Here is a 17,898-nt window from a genome sequence, read left to right on the forward strand (position 1 = left end):
CACGAAGGGACGACCTACCTCTACTAATTGCCGGCATGATTCAGACATGAAGAGGCCTCGCTCTACTGATGGCCGGCATTATATTGCATTCTTGCTGTCTTCTAGGTAAGCTTTCGAAGACTAAAGAAGAGTACATACTTTGGCTGCACAATTGTACAACAAATGTATGTCAGGTAGTTCTTGAGCGCTACAGAAATTCCATGGCGCACCAGAGCACTTCGAGCATGAATTCTTCTGATGCACCAGCGCACACGGCAAATTTAGATCCTCACTTTGAGTGCTGGACAACAGGCCCCGCGTCCAATGTTCGATTTCTACGTTCAATGTTCATCCTGCTCCAACGCGGCGTAGTTGTTCCGCTGCGGCGTCGTGCGCGACGAAACAACGCAGCGACAAAACAAACCCTGCTGACTCCTCCGTCCTTCGGAGGAGCCGGTGGTTTCTACTGCCTCGCGTACCGCAGAGTTGCCTGGCTCCGATTCAGTAGCTGGTTGCCTGGCTCGAGCAACTTTCCTTAGACAACCTGTTCCTCGTCAATCGCGTGACCCGTGAGTTCGACATTTGGATTTAAACCCGAATGTAACAAATGGACCCGGTCATCCTCAAAATGTCAGAGAGGCCGGCACAGTAACCTGCCAGTTTCTTCCTTCTATCTTTTTCGAAAAATCAGTAACCTGCAAGTTCCAGGTATACTGGCATAGCAGTAGTTCTGGCACCTACCGTGACCTTATTCAGAGTTATAGGGACATAGCCCCAATCCTAAGCAAAGCAGAAGACCGTCCAAACCAGGATAAAAGCACTCCCTCTTAGGTTCCCTTTACAACTCCGAGGACAGACGTAAGAACCACAATAAAAGGTTTGTCTTCAAGGATCGAGCTCCTTCTTGGGCCATTGATTGACGACGCCTGTTCGGCAGCTTCTTCAGTTATCAGCTCCCATCATGGCATCATCAATTTGAGGTTAAAGAAATGGCCTTCGCTTCGCACCACCTTTTCGCACCCGGATCTCCTCCAGTCCTTCGCCTAGGAACCAGTTGTAGGCTAGTGTTACTTTATTTGATGCTAGTAAAGAATTGACAAGATTAGTCTTCATAAAAGTTTTTCAATCAGTAATTTTGCTAGCTTGGTAAGGTAGTTACGATCGAGGAGGAGGGAAGAGAAGAGTTTCGGGGAGTCGAGTTGTGCAAGTGCCCCAAGCCCCCAAAACGAAAGGGCCTCTCCTCCTCGTGCGTATACAACTAGATAGGGAGGCACGCTCCACTGTGCCCGTTGATGAGAGCGGAATTGATCATTACTGATATACATCTTTTTTTTTGAAAGAAATTACTGCTTTACTGCATGTGTACTGATGGTTATGGTAAGTTAGTAACTGTCCACAGGTTGATGTACATATATGGTGAACCGGATATACGGAAACGACATAACTATATTCATTGATTGCAGCTTAGCTCTTCTGTTCAACAAATTTATTATGGCCGCGATTACCTACTTCTCCTGAGCTTCGATTATACCTACTTCTCCTGAGAAAATTTCTTAAGCAGAGACCAGTACTAAACATCGATCTCAGTACTTATCCATCATAGTGATTGCTTACTGGATTGGTAAACTATATGTATAGAAAATAATACCTTAGGCTATGTATATGGACTGCCATAGGAAGCCATGATCAAACATATATTAGTCTTTCTGTCGTGTCTACCTGGAGCCAACCGAATGTGCAAATCCTGAGGAAAGAATGTCCAATTCCTTCTTCAGGAATGGCTGGTTCGTTCTCAGCCCTCAACCATTTCACAAAAAGCCAATTCAGGCCAAAAATCCAAGTGCCTCTTCACCTTTCTATATAGGGGGGAAAATGCCTCCACTGATGAACAACAAAGAAATTTTTAGGGCAAGAATAGAGGTCTTTACAGCATCATTGCAAAAGACAGCAACCAATACTTTGCAGCTAACAATAATAAACAGCAAGTACCCCGCACTATCTTCCCAAATCCCTGTAGAATCATATTTATTTAAACTCTCTAGAGCATATAACTACACCATCAATGTGCTGACAACATTAATATTTTGAAGCTAATTATGTGAGGATATGAATCCGTCTAGCAGAGATTTGAACAATGAATGAATCAAGGACTGTCTAGATACATGAGCAATATAACTAACATTAAAAAAAATATTCTGCTCTTTCCACTGATGCTACAACATCAGGCATGCACAAAGTGAGAAGTTTAGAAATCATTGTGAATAAGTCAACCTGCAAAAAAAGATACGGTAGGTTATTACTACGTTGTGTATAGATAGTACAGCCTGAAGTTATTAAGACATCTGAAAGTACGTTATATACATTTAGGAGGATTAATTGACAGCTTGTCAAATGTAATGAACCGGAAAGAAACGATCAAGGGTAATGTGTGATTGAGAAACATAGTTTTAGGGCAGCATCTAGAGAATGCAGTGAGCATTTTGCTAAGAGTGACAACAATTATACGAAAAAAAGGGATAAAACTTCTGTCAGGCCGGAAAAGTTAAGTTAATCATGCATAGCTAAAATCTGATCCTGCACACAGAATTAGATTGGAACGATCGATGTACCTTGGGATGAATGACAACCCTCAAACCGCACGATTGAAAAATACTACCCATTATGCTACCAGTAGAAGATTAATTGCTACTATTGTTTTGATCTTGTGAAACCCTCAAACTTGTGGTCCTGTGCAACATCATAAAGAGGTGAAGACTGGAAAGGCATAGCATGATTGGAATATCGAATACGTACCTGCATTAAATCATGTCATCCAAAATTGTGGAACGTCTTGGAGATGCTGCATCCTACACCAGAACGACTATATATCGCATATGCGACAGATAACTATTTGTCGCATATGCATGGATCCCACTTGTCAGCAACCCATCCACTCCTCTTCCTCTTCCTCTATCCCGCCAGCAAGCTCATCTCCCTCCCCCGCTGCTTTCTCCTCTTCCTTCGGTCACTGCCGGCTTCAGGATTAGGGGCTTCGAGCTTGCCGGGGGAGGTCTAATGGCCGCTAGCCTTAGAAAAGGGGGTGGGGGCGGAGGGCAGGGAGGTCCGGCAGAGGAGGCGGGTTGCGAGGCGGCGCGGGGTGGCAGCCCCGCTGCCGCTGGGCGGGGGCGGTGGGCTAGGCACTGGGCGGGGGCGTGCATCCAGCTACCGAAGATGAAGATGGTGGAGGAGACGGGGAAGGTAGCCGGGTTAGTGCGGCGGTGGGTTGTGGGCGGGGTGGCAAGACGGCGGGGGCGTCGCGGCCAGCATCCGAGCAGAGCCGGGTTACGGTGGCGGTAGGTGGTGGAGGTGAATTCGGCGGCGCGGGGGAGAGGGCGGTGTGGATGGGGATGGGGAGGGTCGCCGGCGATAGGAGTCGCCGGAGACTATGCGGGGAGGAAGGTAATGGCAACATGGTCGTGGGCCAGCGGCCGTCGTGAGCCAGCAGCGGTCTTTGGGCTGCGTGCTCACGGAAGCGATAGTGTTGCCTTCAGCAGCACGGTTGCGATGCATAATCGCGCCCTCCTGCACTCCTGCAGGATATTACCTGGCTCATGCAGCCTGCAGGCAGGTTGGGAAGTTGGGAATTGGGATAAATGTGCGCGTGCGTCGTTGACATACATCCTTCTTAGCGCTGTGAACTTGAATCACGGGCCCGGTTCACTTCAGCGTGTTTGCGTAGAAGATGAGTGGGGTAGAGATGGCTGGTGACGTCGTGATGATGATGGATATGAGGATTCAGGTGGAGAAACGGTACGAGGGGAGACAGTGGAGGACGGCGGCGACAGGAAATGTTGCCAGCCAGAGAAACCTCGGGAGATGGAGAGAAAGAGATGGGGATGCCAGGTCTGTCAGAGCAAAAGGTGAGAGATGACGCTGATGGGAATCAGCGGCAGAAGGTGAAGAGGAGGAGAAGGCGACCTGCCCAGCAGTTGCTGCGCCAGGGAGTCCTTCCTGGGTCTGTTTGATCCTAGAGCTAAAGTTTAATCCACGTCATATCGGATATTCGGATGCTAATTAGGAGGATTAAACATGAGCTAATTACAAAACTAATTGCATAACCTCTAGGCTAAATCGTGAGACGAATCTATTAAGCCCAATTAATCCATCATTAGCGAATGTTTACTGTAGCACCATATTGTCAAATCATGGACTAATTAAGCTTAATAGATTCGTTTTGCGATTTAGCCTAGAGGTTGTGAAATTGGTTTTGTAATTAACCTATATTTAATACTCCTAATTAGTGTCCAAACATTCGATGTGATAGAGGTTAAAATTTAGCCACGGCATCAAACACCCCTTAGCCGCCGACTTGGCCGCGGTCTGCGCCGTGACAACGGTTAAGATGGAAGCCAATGGCGAGGGGTGGTCTGGCTGGTTCGTGGTTCCGCGGCGGCCGTCCTCACTCCTGGGGATGACAAAAGGAGACGTAATTTTTCAAAAAAGGAAAAGCAGACGCACTACAAAACATTGTGTAGCGCACAGCAAACAGAGGCTCCCCTTAAGCAGAGTTTTCTATTATTATTATTATTATTATTATTATTATTCAGTGTAATATTGTTTGTAGTTGTGTAGGCAGCAAATTGTAGAACATAGGTTATGATTTGTATTGTAGTTGGGCCTGGCCCAAATGACGAGCGCCGAGCAGCAAGTAGGAGCCCAGAAGCCACACGCTCAAGCCAAGTCCCGAGCCGATGCTTGACGATTGGTTTTTTTGCTTACCCTTCGTCCGTCCCCTCCTGCGCCGCCCACGACGTCACGCGCGGGCCGAGAATCTGACTATCTGATTTGAGACGCTGCTGACTCCTCGTCTGGTCTACTCCCTCCGTCCTCGCTTTTGATTTCTGTACCGCAAGTTTAACTGGATTTGTAAAAAATACATGCACCATTTTTATCTTCAAATAAATTTATTAAAACATTAGATTCAAATATCTATCTAATGATATTAATTTTGTATCAGAAATATTAATATTTTATATATATATTTAGTCAAAGGTGTTTCTCGGGAAGCGAAAACGACAGTTATTTAGGGACGGAGGGAGTACACAGTGAGGTGTGATTTTAACAACGTCCGACGGCGGCAACTTCGCTTTCCGAGTCACCTATTTGCCGCGGTTCCAGAATATCCACCCCGCTCCGGCGCCCCCACCCTCGTCGCTAGTGACCACTCCGGTCCCAACGTCCACAGCCTCTCGGCGGTGGCCGTCACGGTGCCGCCGGCCACCAACACCCAGCCCTCTTTCCTCAGCTAAACCCCCTCCCCCACCATGGTGGATCTAGATCCGGATCCACCGGAGTCGCCCACTGCCCCACCACCTCCCGTCACGACCCCCTTGGTCGGCGCCCGGCGGGGGCTGGAGCTCGGCTCCTCCGAGGCGGGGCCCTTCATCCCGTCGGCGGGGGAGCTCGGGTCTTCGCCGTTTTGGGCTCTACATTATCCACCTCGTCCTCTTCGTCAGCGGGGAGATACCCCTCACCCTCCTTCAGTGACGTCCTTCGCAGGTCCGGGGTGCCGATCCCAGAGCGGACGCCATCCCCCTCGTCGACGCTTCTCCGGCGGCCGGCGGTCGCAGATCCCTCGGCGACTGCGTCCCAGGCCTCCTGCCTGGGTCCTCTAACTCAGGTCGGGCGCGTGGCTCCCTCTCCCCGGTGACCCCTCCCCTCGACCTCGCTCCTCTGTGGGCAGGCCCACCTGCTGGAGACAGGGCAGGCTAGCGGCAAGATCCTTGCTTTTCAGCTGCCGCATCAGCCTCCCCCTCGATTGGTCGCTCATCCACCATCACCGCTACCCTGACACGCGGCATCTACGCCGCCGCCGTGCCAGGTCACTGATCCTCCCTTGCCGCTGCCTCCTTTGCGCCGGGTCGGGCATCCGCCTCCCCCACCGCAAGCCCACGGAGGTTAGGTCGATGCTCCTCCGCCGCCGTCGCCGCCGCTCCTCGGGGGCTTCATGGGGACGCCAGGCACAGCGGCACGGTGACGACCACCAGGTTCACGAAGGATGGTTGGAAAGTGGTGGGGCTTTGCAAGCATCAACAGTCCAACTCCTCCCTCCTCCCCCCTCGCTCCCCCCACCCACCACCCCCTACACACGGCCGCGCCGCCAGGTCCCTGCAGATTGTGGGCTCTGCTACAATTGCTTCGAGGACAACCACATTGCCGCTCGGTGTCCAACCACGACCAGGTGCTTCAGGTGCCATGTCATTGGTCACCGAGTGGAGGATTATCGTCGCCCAAGAGTTTGCGGGGCGGTGCAAGGTGGTCACTTCATCACTGCGCGTGGCCATGAGGTGCCACAGGCTGCGCCGACTGCGGGCAAGCGGGAGCGGGGCCACGGTAGCATCCCCCACCTGCTGCTACCTCACCGCCTATGGCACAACGTGGGTACCAGCAGGGTCGTAAGGAGCCACACGCCGCCTATCCTACCTCGGGCTCTATGGCAACAGGCTCGGCGGCGGACTGCTCCACGCTCTCGGAGGTCTCTCCTGCGCGGATGGACACCCCGGTGGCACCGGAACCGGCCGCAGCCACCTCCCCCCTCCACTTGGTGCGCTGTGCCAACACCCTCGGGTAGAGCTTTGCGTCATCCCACGCACGGTAGAGGTAGCCACCAATGAGGTCGTGTTGGAATGCGCTCTCGTCGCTGTGGTCGAAGGGACACGGCTAGACCTAACGCCGTCCGATGTCCAGGCTTACATCATGGGGCACTTCAGAGTTGAACTTGGCACTTTCATGGTGCATCCTCACTATCTGGAGGAATTCTTGGTGCTATTCAGGGATGCCAGCGTGATGCTGCAGGTGCTCAATGCTCAGGTCCCTTTAGGAGCAGTCCGGATCGTCTTTAGGCGTTGGCACCGTGAGAACTGGACAAGTGCAGCCACGATGGATTTTTGCCTCAAGGTCGGATTGGTGGGGGTGCCCGCTTACTTGTGGCTCATGAGCACCGCATAGGAGATTCTCAGATCTTCCTATAGCGTGATTGCAATGGCACCGGAGACGGAGTCCAAGGCCAACCTGAAGCAATTCTTTGTCACGGTCGGATGTATCCACCCGGATCGGCAGCTGACCGGTGGGACCCAATTGACCGCTGACTAGTCAACGTTGACCAAGTTAACATTGTCCGTTGACTGGTCAACGCTGACGTCCTGATGACATCTGCAGACACGTGGCGCGCACTAGTGCTACCACGTGGCACATCCAGGGGTTGACACGTGTCACCCCTTAATTAAAGAATTTCAAAAATTAATTAAATAATCAAATAAATCCTTTAAATCTTAAATAATTCATAACTAATTCATTAAAGCACATACCAGACCTAAAAATGGTCTTTAGTCCCGGGTGAATGACCCGGGACTAGGCGGGAGGCTTTAGTCTCGAAAATATAGTCCCGGTTGGATTTTTGAGAGATATGACCCTCTTCAACCAGGACTAAAGGCGGGTTTTCCACCAATGGTTGTTGTACCGAGAGTAGCCTAGCTAGCTCAGGGCACAACATAACGACTGCCACTGCCAGTGCTGGAATGACATGGAACTCAACTCTGATGTAACATTTTTCACATCCATAGGTAGTGTCCCACCCACCGCCCCCACGCCTCCCAGTTTCTCGGGAGCATGTGTTGTAAGGCCAATCTTAATGGGGAGTTTCATGAGAGTTGTATGGCATTAAATTCAATACCACATCAGCAAAATTGTTGACTTGGCAAGGTAATTAATAGAGGGAGTTTCATTAGATGAGACAGAAGTTTCATCCCCATGACACTCATCTGGCACCGGGGACAACGGGTCACCGGGAGGAATGTCCCTGGACAGGGAGTGCAGCGTGTGGATAGAATTCGAAATTGTCAAAGGATTAAGAGCACCCGCAATGGTTATAGAGAGCACCTCTCTATTATGGAAAAAAATTCCATGCGGCGGTGCCGCACCGTGTGCCTGGTGCGACACCGCCCATGATCCTGACACGTGTGCTGCTGCCCTGATCCGGAAGTAGGCGCGCCTGCTCGAGCCATCTGTACTTTCTTGTCAAGCCATTTCTATGTTGCGCGATGAGGCTTAAGCCGGAGTCTGTCGCGAGCCATTGTATAGTATTTTGCAACCGCACCCTTTCGTCAGAAACGGATCGAGCCACCAAACTTCTCGTCGGTGCCCTAGGTTTCAGTTGTGTCCACAATCGAGTGCATGTTCTGAGAACATGGTCCAGAAACTTCTGCAATCATTGCCCACGGGTGAGACGAACACCACTGCCATGATTTCTTTGACCCACACTGTCAAGGCACCTGCTGATATTGCAGTTCGTTGTTCTTCACCATCGAGATCATCATCGAGTCCCACCATTGAGTCTGTCACTAGTGCTTTCGCAGTCCCTATGGTGACGGTGATGCCACAATATTCAACCATATATGCTTCAACAATGCCAAAAGCCATGGCCCCTCATGATCAGGTAGTTCAAAATTAACAAAATGGAGCCTTGACATATCTTTCAATAATATTGCAGTTTCATATTTTAATTAGTATCTCATTGTACTATAGGTGGGTAGTAATCATGATCAATCTGCAATTGTGCCCCACATTGGAATGTCTTTCGAATCAGAGGATGATGCATATGAGATGTACAATGCATATGCCAGGACTATTGGTTTTAGTATAAGAAAGAGCTCTACAAGGCTAAGACCAGATGGAAGTATATACCAGAAGCACATAGTTTGCAGCACAAACATATTTTCTTAACAATTTTTCCCCCACACAGGGTTCTTATAATGCAAGCTTTGGCGTTGATATTGCATACCAGATTTCTCAACAAGCACGCATGGTGAATTTTCGACCATGGTTAATCCCCCAGCCCAAGGTGGATATATGGTTGCTCCTCCCGTCCAAGCAGGATATATGGTTGCTCCTGCAGCTCAAGCAGGATATACGGTTGCTCCTTCATTCCAACAACGATATATGGTTCCTTCTTAAGTCCAAGGAGGATATATGGTTGCTCCTGCAGTCCAACCAGGATATATGATTCCTTCTTCAGTCCAAGGAGGATATACAAGTCTTTTAGCTGGCCTTCATCAAGATGCATTGGCTGCTCGAAAATTACATTTCGATGATGTATCAAATCCTGCAAGATTTGAGAAGTAGTCATGCTTTGATAATTTTAAAGTGAACCACAGTACTGTAATGTTCCTTTCGACTATTTCAGTGACTCTGCGCAGCTACTGCTCTTTCTGTCTTTCATTTGTGATCCATGCTTTTCAATGATATCAGGACATCTATTTGGTATAGCAAATATGTTTCATTTACAATGCTGGATTGCACTTCCAACGAGCGTTATACCGTACTCCCTCCGGTTCTACAAAGCATGTCATTTTGGACATGATTTCACATACCAAGAAGTTATTAATTAGAGGTCTAATTTCCCATCGTGCCCTTATTAAATACGGTGGGATGGCAACCAAAGTCAGTACTCTCTCTTGGTCTGCGTGGTTGAAGCCACTTTCCTGGGGACACGTGGTTGCGGGTTCGACTCTTGCTTGCCCAGGGCGCTATTCACGTTCGCGCGCTGAAGCATTTGGCACCTGATTTTTAGATGATCTTTTTTGCATCGCTGATGAGCGCATGTTGTGGCCTTTTTTTATTTGCTTTTGCATGCCAAGCTTGCGCGCGCTATTTTGCCGCGCTTGTTTCATGATTCTTTGCTCCGTCTCGTGCTAGCCGGCGACAGTTCGCTTCTTTGTGTTGCTCTATTTAAACACCAGTACGTGAAGTGCCAGCAACCATTCATAGCAATACTCCAAGCAAAAAAGATGGACTTGAACATTGAGCTGGAGGAAAGTTTCTTTGTTGGGTTCAATCTAACCTGGAAGCTACATTGGAAGATGCTATGGGTAAAGCTTTTTGTTCCTTTATTTTTCATTTCTTGCACAATCATTGTTTGAAATTTACATGTACACAAGTTCTGGATTGTAATACGTACTCTACTGTCAATGCTTTTCTAGGTGGATTTGATTTGAACTTAGAACCTCAAGATGATGGTATTGAAGATGTGATGACTTGACCTTGGAACCTCAAGACGACAATGTCAACGGTGGGATTGACTTGAACCTTATTGACATTTTTGTAGGCAGGAAAGATCTTCCTGATGAAGATAGAAAAAGGGTCTACCAAACTTTGTTGGCAAGAAGCACGGATGGCAAGTTCAAGGGACATGTAATCGGGGAAGTTGCCAAGCAATTTGGAATTCATATATGCATGGTTCAGCGTATATGGGATCAAGGTAAACCATCACTTGATCAAGGCATTCCAGTTGATGTTTCTAGTAGAAAGCGTGGCAGAGTAGGCCGAAAGCCTATTCCATTGGATTTAGAAGTGTTACGAAATGCTGATCTTAAGGATAGAATGACGTTAGAACAAGTTTGTGCCATGTTGCATTGTAGTAAAAAGAAGCTGCTGCAATACATGCGTAAAGGTCTCATTAAGCAACATTCAAGTAATATAAAGCCACACCTAACAGATGCAAATAAGAAAGCAAGGCTACAATGGTGTTTGGATATGCTTGATCAAGATAGCTCCCCAAATGATCCAAAGTTTAAGGAATTGTTTTATGTTGTTTTCATTGATGAAAAATGGTTCTACCTTACTAAGAAATCTGAGAATTATTATTTGCTTCCAGAGGAGGATGATCCCTTAAGAACATATAGAAGCAAGAACAACATCCCTAAATTAATGTTCTTATGTGTGATTGCTCGACCAAGGTTTGATGGGAATGGGGTATGCATTTTTGATGGAAAGATTTGATGCTTTCCTCTAGTTACTTTTGAGGCTGCTAAGAGTAGTGTTAACCGGCCAGCTGGGACAATGGAAGTGAAGCCGATAGCATGAACTAAAAGAGACGTCATTATAGAGTTCATGATAGAAAAGGTTCTTCCTGCTATTCGAGCTAAGTGGCCACGTGAAGATGTGAATAGGCCTATCTACATACAGCAAGATAATGCAACTTCTCATATAGCACTTGATGATCCAGCATTCTTGGAAGCTGCTAAGCAAGGTGGTTTTGATATTAGAATCATTTGCCAATCATCAAACTTACCGAATTTTGATATCTTAGACCTTGGATTTTTTTTCGTGCAATCCAATTCAATACAAGAAAGTTGCCAAAACAGTTGCAGACCTTGTTCCATCGTTCAGCAGGTACAATGTTTTTCATATTTTTACTTCAAGCTCTACTCAATTCATTATTACTACAACTACAATTGTTTCCATGAAATCAGCCTTTCAAGAATACTCTCCACGCAAGGCTAATCGAATTTATCTCACACTACAGCTAGTGTGGAAAGAAGCAATGAAAGTGCAAGGCTCAAACAAGTTCCAAATCCCTCACATGAAGAAAGGAAGCCTTGAAAGACAAGGTCGCCTTCCCGTTTAGATCGCTTGTGAGCCTGAATTAGTTGCCGAAGCCACTGCCAAGCTTGCTGCATGGAACATTTAGAAATATTTAGAACAATGTTAGTATGTTACCTTGATGGTAGTACTATGTAATCCAATGGGCATTAGCATTAGAATAGTATGATTATTTACCTTCTGTGTTTTGTTCATTTTCCTCTTGCGAGTCCGGCACCTCCATGTCTCCATCCATGGAGTCCGCCACAAATAGAACTTCATCGGAGCCATCAACAGGGTCATTGTTGATCTCGACAACTTTGCGCTTACTCTCAGCCTAGTCGTCAAGAAATTTGATGACACGCTCAGATAGCAAGATCGTGTCACCATCCATCTCGTCTTCATTGAGGTCGAGGATGAATACGTTGTAGTCGAAGTAGTCGAGACCGTACATCCAAGACGAGATCGTGTATTCGCAGTGAATGAGACGACAATGATGGCATGGCCTCTTGCATGAGCATGGGACCTTGACATCGTGGAGTCTCCAGCAACGATAGCACTTCTTTGTTACCTTTTCCTATGACGAGTCAACATCGTCCACCTGGGCAAACTGGATGTCGAGCTCGCCCATGGCCTCAGAATCGTCGATGTTATTTGCCAGTTCGCCCATGGTGTCGGCATCGTCAGCGTCCTTCACGAGCTCTCCCATGGCATCGGCGTCATTCAGCGCATTGACATCGACCACCTGGGCAAACTGGAAGTCGAGCTCGTCCATGGCTGCGTGGACGCGAACAGCAAGCACTGACGCCGGACGCGAATAGAGAGGAGCGGCCGCATGGGAGAAGAACGTTGCCTCGGGAAGACGAGAGTCAGCGAAGCGACGCATGCGCGAGTTAAATGACGCGGGAGTAAGCTCAAAAGTGAGAAACGACTAGTATTTCGCCACTTCCGCAACCACCTCCCAGCGGCATGCTTTGTAGAACCAGAGGGAGTATCCATTTTTGGCTCTCCATTTGACTCTCTCTATTCAAGTTGACAAAAAGATTAATCTCCATATTGAGTTTCTCATTCCAATAGACAATCCATCTTCCACTCTCCAAATCCCAACAGCTAGGTTCCTCTCTAAAAATATACACTCACCATCCACTCCAACATCCTCTTCATTTCGCACTACAAAAGCCTCTCCATTTTGCACTCTCCATTCTGTCAATTAATGCCCGTGGGATCCATACTTTGGCAAGGCAAATTGACTTGCCAAAGCTTGCCAAGTTTGATAAGTGTGAGGAAAATTTTGGCAAGTTGGATGAGATGGAGAGCCAAATAGCAACTTTGTTGGATCACGATTTTCTTCTTGACTTACCAAATTTTAGGTTAGCAAGTGGGATAGCAAATCTTTTATAATTTCTCTAATGCATTGCAGCGCAGCCGAGTTAATTTTAGCCGGAGCGCATGCTCGCCGCGAGCCAGGCTCCGCGGAAACGCGGAAAATTCCCGTACCTGGCTTGGGGGAGCGATTTGCATGACCGATGACGGGAGCCAGGCCCAGTAGCCGCATCCAATCACCTTCAACTTGCATCTCACGAGCCTGGTCTGCCTGGACGCAGGCATCCAATCAGACCCTTGAGTTTGATCCAACAGCAAAAGGGCAGCCGCGGTGAGAAAAAGAAAAGGGTGGGCCGCCGCGCCGGGCTGCGCAGCAGCAGAGATTCCCTCGGGCGTGGCTGTCGTATGCATGTCTCGCCTCGGCCCGCGCGCGGGTGTCAGAAGTCAGAAGATAATTTTGGGAGGCCGGGCCGGACGGGGAGGAGTGAATGGAACTATGTGTGGAGGAGTGAGCGAGCGGCATGTGGCGGTGCGCGGCGCGCGTCCAGACCCGGCGGCCGGCGCGTCGCTGCCCCAGGTGCAGGAAACGCACGGGCACCGTGGCACGGCTTGGCTTTGGCTGCCGCGCCTCGCTCGCCACCGCGTCCCGCTCTCCGGCTCTCCGCGGAGGCGATGAGGCGAACGAGCCGCCCGGAGCGCCACCGCCACGGGCCCACGGGGTCCACTGCACCACGCCACGCCACGCCGTCGAGCGTGCCATGAGTGCCAGTGCACAACCGGGTGCCGAAAACCAAGTAACCAACCTGCAGCTGCCAATGGCTGTGAACTGCAGGGTTTGATGCTCCGACGTGGCTGGCACGGGGGCTCGAAATGGCAGCCGCGCCCAAAACTGCACAGCCTGCAGCATTACTGGAGCATTGTATCACCCATTATTGATGCAGTGATACACGGAACAGAGTCAGACGGACGGCACGACACGGCAAGGGACCCCCCAACCCCAAACATGTGAAACGTGGCGTTATCCACCAAGGGGAGAGCAGCGAGCTAGCCGTGTGCTGGCGCGAGCCCCATACGATAACCAAGAACGGAAACTAGCATCCCGTTCCCGTCCATGGTGAAGGTTCAAGCTGCAGCGCATGTGCGGCGCACGTTGCACGGTTTCAGTAGCAGTGGGGGCACCTCATCTGTGACGCGCTGCGCGATTCCACCCACAATAGGAACGGAGCAGACGGCTGAAGCGGCGACGGAAGAAGAGATCAAACCGCGTGTACAGATACATGCACGCCGATGACCCAGTTGATCGGTGCTCTCTGCTGACCGGGGAGGACGAAGCAGATCAAAGCAGAACGAGCCATTTTTCGTAGTCAAAACTGTCGAAGAACTCTTTCTTTTTTAGACCTGCCTAGTCAAAGAATTCTGGTCAAGGGACAACGACACCGGATGTATTTAAAGAAGACGACGACCTGAATTTGAACCTTTCGTGAAGCCCAGCCCAGGACAAGGCCCACCAATGCAAGCTTCTTCTCCTGGGCTGCCATCAGAGCAGGCCTAGAGCAGTCGCAAATTTTTTTCCTTCAGTTCAGTACCAACAATTTCCTATTACTACTAGTATGTGAGACAGTGAGAACATCCTGCTCCTACAGGAAAAACCGAGTCACCAAAAGCTCCTGCATTCTGCCCAAAGTGAGAAAAGGCTGCTCCAGTTCTTTCGCATGTCAGATACGAATATTCAGAAATGGCAGGGGCAAAAGGGATCCAGAAACAGATCGAGGACGGATCCTGTGAAAAGAGTCTCAGTCAAAAGCTCAACTGCTTGCCGTACGTCGCGTAGAGGAGAGGATTCTTCTCCTCTGCCAAATGGCAGTAACGACCCAAGATGAAAGGAAAATCTTAAGACCTTCAGAATCTTCACGGTAGCACGGCACCCTGACATGGCAAAATACATTTCCACAGCTAAAAAGTCGCCAGCAGCACTTTCGGCATCGCCCATTCCAGGCCCAGCTGACCTGACCAGTATTGTGCACACAGCAAGAATTTTTCTCCCGTTGGCTTGATCCAACGCTTCCTTTCAATCAAAAACACTGAAGATGCGCCTAAGCCCTAAGGGTATCAGAATTAGGCAACCAGAAAACAACACAAGCAACCTTATCCATCAAACTTAGATAGCATCATGAAATCAAATGTTGGCGATGAGCATTGCACAGTTCAATTCGACATCTTGTTTCAAGAACATGAGTAAATCAAACAAACACATGAGCTATGCATTTTTACACACAGAAGGAGGTGCTAATCATGTATGAGGGACTAATCATGTATAAGGAGGGGCTAATCATGTATGAGGAGGAGCTAGCTACACATCACCTTACTCATCCGAATGAGATGTCCTGAAAAATATAACCACTGTGATGAGCAAGCAAACACCTCTAGTCATCTACGTCGTTAATTGTCCCACAAGTAGTCTTCAAATTTGCTTCAGGGTCACAACAGAGTCTTCAGGAATTTGCTTCAAGGTCACAGGATAAGATCAACGGGACCAGTTACTGTCAAGCCAATGCTTACAAGAAATAGCAAAGAATAGAATCAGCCTGCTTGAGAGAAGAACCACTGCAAAATATAATCAAAGTATTGGCTTAGAACATTCACATAACTTTATCTAATCCAAGTATTTGCTTAGAACTTTCAGATAACATTACCCATTGTATTAGCAACCTTGTAGCTTGCAAGGCATGCATCGATATGGTGTTTTGCACATCCATATCCATAGATGACTGAGTTGTTAGTAAAATATGCTAGGAATGTGCTCAGTTCAGTCAGTTGAACCCTCTAAGCTGAGATGCTAAAGCAGCAGCAAATGATCTGTATAAATATTTTTTTCTTGATTTCTTCCATTATCTTCCCAACTAATGAACCAACATAAGCAGAAATTTCACTCAAAATACCAGAGAGAAAGATAAGGAAAAGCTCAGATTTCCTTCCTCGCAGCTTACATGGACATGACAGAATTATTCACATATCGAATCATCACCATCTTCATCATCATCATCATCATCGTGGTAAGAAAGAAAAAAGAAGAGAAAAAGAAGGGGAAAAAAGAAGAAGAATTATCCATCTAGCGAGAGAACACCACCGGATCAGCAGCAGGAGGAGGACATGGGCGGAGCAGAGAGCAGCGCTGGTCTCGATCCTTCCTCTGATTCCTGGCTCGGACGGAATCCCCGTAGTTCTCGTGAGCTAGAGGCGGAGCAGCGTGTCGTAGCGGGCACCCATCTGATCGGCCTCGGCGGCCGTGTCGAGGGGCGGCGGCAGGTTCAGATCGAACGGCAGGGGCGCGCGGGAGGCGGCCGCGTCGTCGTCGCCTCCGTCGTCTTCGCAGAGGACGGACGACGAGGATCCGCAGTAGCTGCGGCAGTCCTCCTCGTCCTCCTCCTCCTCCATCGGGGCGGCGGCGCTGCGCGCCAGGGCGGCCGTGGCGACGCGGGTGGCGCCGCCGCTCCACGACTCTACGGTGCTGCTATGGCTGGACGTGGCCGCCGCCGCCGCCGCCGCGGAGGCGGGGGGCCTGCTGTGCCGCGGCGGCGCGGAGGCCGGAAAGTTGGTGCGGGCGGTGGGCCCGCGGAGGGATCGGGCGGCGGCGTCGTAGGCGCGCGCGGCGGCCTCGGCGGAGTCGAAGGTGCCGAGCCAGATCGGGGTCTTCTTGGCGGGGTCCCGGATCTCGGCGGCGTAGCGCCCCGACGGCCGCCTCCGCACGCCGCGGTACCGGATCTCCGGCGACGGCGACGGCTGCGGCGGCTTCGCCCGGCGCATCGCGGGACCGCGGCGGGGGGACGGGGCGGGGCTTGGAGGTGTTGGGTGGGAAAGCCGAGAGCGTACCCGGGCTAGGGTTTGGCCAGTAGTTTATTTTCCTTTCCTCCCCCTGCTCTGGGCTCCCCCTGTTTTTTTTGGTGTTTTTTGTTCTCGCTCGCTTCGGTTTCTCCTCCCCTCCCTCTCGCGCTCGCGTTCGCGTCCACCTCTCCCCCTCCTTCCCTCCACCACCACCACCCTCCGCGTCGCGCTCCCGCCCGCGCCCCGTGCCCCGCTTGGTGGTGGTCGTCGTCTCTGCTCTGCTGTGGCTGGAGACGCTGCCCCACCGCGCGCCCCCGCTACAATTTGGTTGGCTGGCTCGCTATCATTTCCCGGCGCGCCCGTGGGGGCTTTGCCCCCCGGTCGGCGTCGGCGTCGGCCTACCCGTGTTTTTTTCTGCTTGGGGGCATGTCGACGGCAGCTGGAGCCGGCCCGGCATATTCGGGTGCGCTTAAAAGTTGCTTGCGAGGCGATTAGACGGGGGAGATACGACCTGCCTGCCTCTGGGCTGTGGCTGACGGAGAGACGTGTAGCCGCTCCTTCTTGAGTGATACACCCGCTAAAAAAAGGCCATGTACTCTACCTGGCGTGTATGATTCTTGGCAGCCGATCAAAACGGCAAGAATTGCCGGCCGAACCTTAGACCTATCCGGCGTGCAGGTCGTGGAACTGAAAGCAGTGATCGGGAACAAAAGGGAAGAAGAGAAACGCGGGCGGTACTCGTTGGATTGGTCAACTGGTTGCTACGTACACGTTGCGCACGTGCTTTTTTTTTTGGAGACGTGTGTTGGCGACTTGGCGTACATTTATCGTACGGTGTGTGATGGGTACAGGACTTGACTTGTCGTTTTTCTTGCCTTAGCATTTTCTACGAGTAGTCATCTTCTACAGTGAAATACGATTGTTAAATGGCTGCAACGATTATTGATGCGACCAATGTGCAGTCATTATGAATTACTCGTAGCAAACATTAATACTGTAACTATGATAGTATATTGGACATGTAAGTGTCCAGCTCTCTTCACAAAAAAAAAAGAAGCTAAGTGTACAACTATAAGTGAGTTCAAGCTAGAAGATGCCCCCCACCCCCTGTCCCTGTGCTTTTAGGTGCTTAGATCGCCTAATCGCAGTTAGAATTCGCGGTCAGGCTGATGGCCTGATGGGAGTTGGATCGAATTGATCCATGCAGCAAGCAACCTGACACGTATATAGCACTAACTAACACGGACAATTCTATATTTGTATTTTTTTTTCTACCGTACACCCTGTATCGTCGTAGGTAGAAGAACTAACTTAATACTCCTACAAGCCAACTTCTTAAAATGATGCGACAATACTCCTGTCTTTAGTTTTAAAAAA

At 49.8% G+C, this 17,898-nt stretch overlaps 1 protein-coding gene across 2 annotated transcripts; it reads right to left on the reverse strand.

The window, feature by feature from the left end:
- Positions 1 to 14,832: 14,832 nt before the first annotated feature.
- On the reverse strand, positions 14,833 to 16,808 carry LOC101755279 (ethylene-responsive transcription factor 3-like). 2 transcript variants are annotated; one of them, XM_004966124.4, is made up of 2 exons: positions 15,639 to 16,808; positions 14,833 to 15,303 (listed from the first exon to the last, which is right to left on the reverse strand). In XM_004966124.4, exon 1 carries the CDS (start codon positions 16,501 to 16,503, stop codon positions 15,931 to 15,933), a length of 573 nt encoding a protein of 190 aa, XP_004966181.1. In that variant the 5' UTR covers positions 16,504 to 16,808; the 3' UTR covers positions 14,833 to 15,303; positions 15,639 to 15,930. The 2 variants fall into 2 exon arrangements, with proteins under 2 accessions (XP_004966181.1, XP_022681405.1); XM_022825670.1 differs by having other exon boundaries at positions 14,868 to 15,303; positions 15,393 to 16,808.
- Positions 16,809 to 17,898: the final 1,090 nt, after the last annotated feature.

The sequence above is a fragment of the Setaria italica genome, chromosome IV (genome assembly GCF_000263155.2).
Source record: "Setaria italica strain Yugu1 chromosome IV, Setaria_italica_v2.0, whole genome shotgun sequence".
In the NCBI taxonomy this organism is placed as follows: domain Eukaryota; kingdom Viridiplantae; phylum Streptophyta; class Magnoliopsida; order Poales; family Poaceae; genus Setaria; species Setaria italica.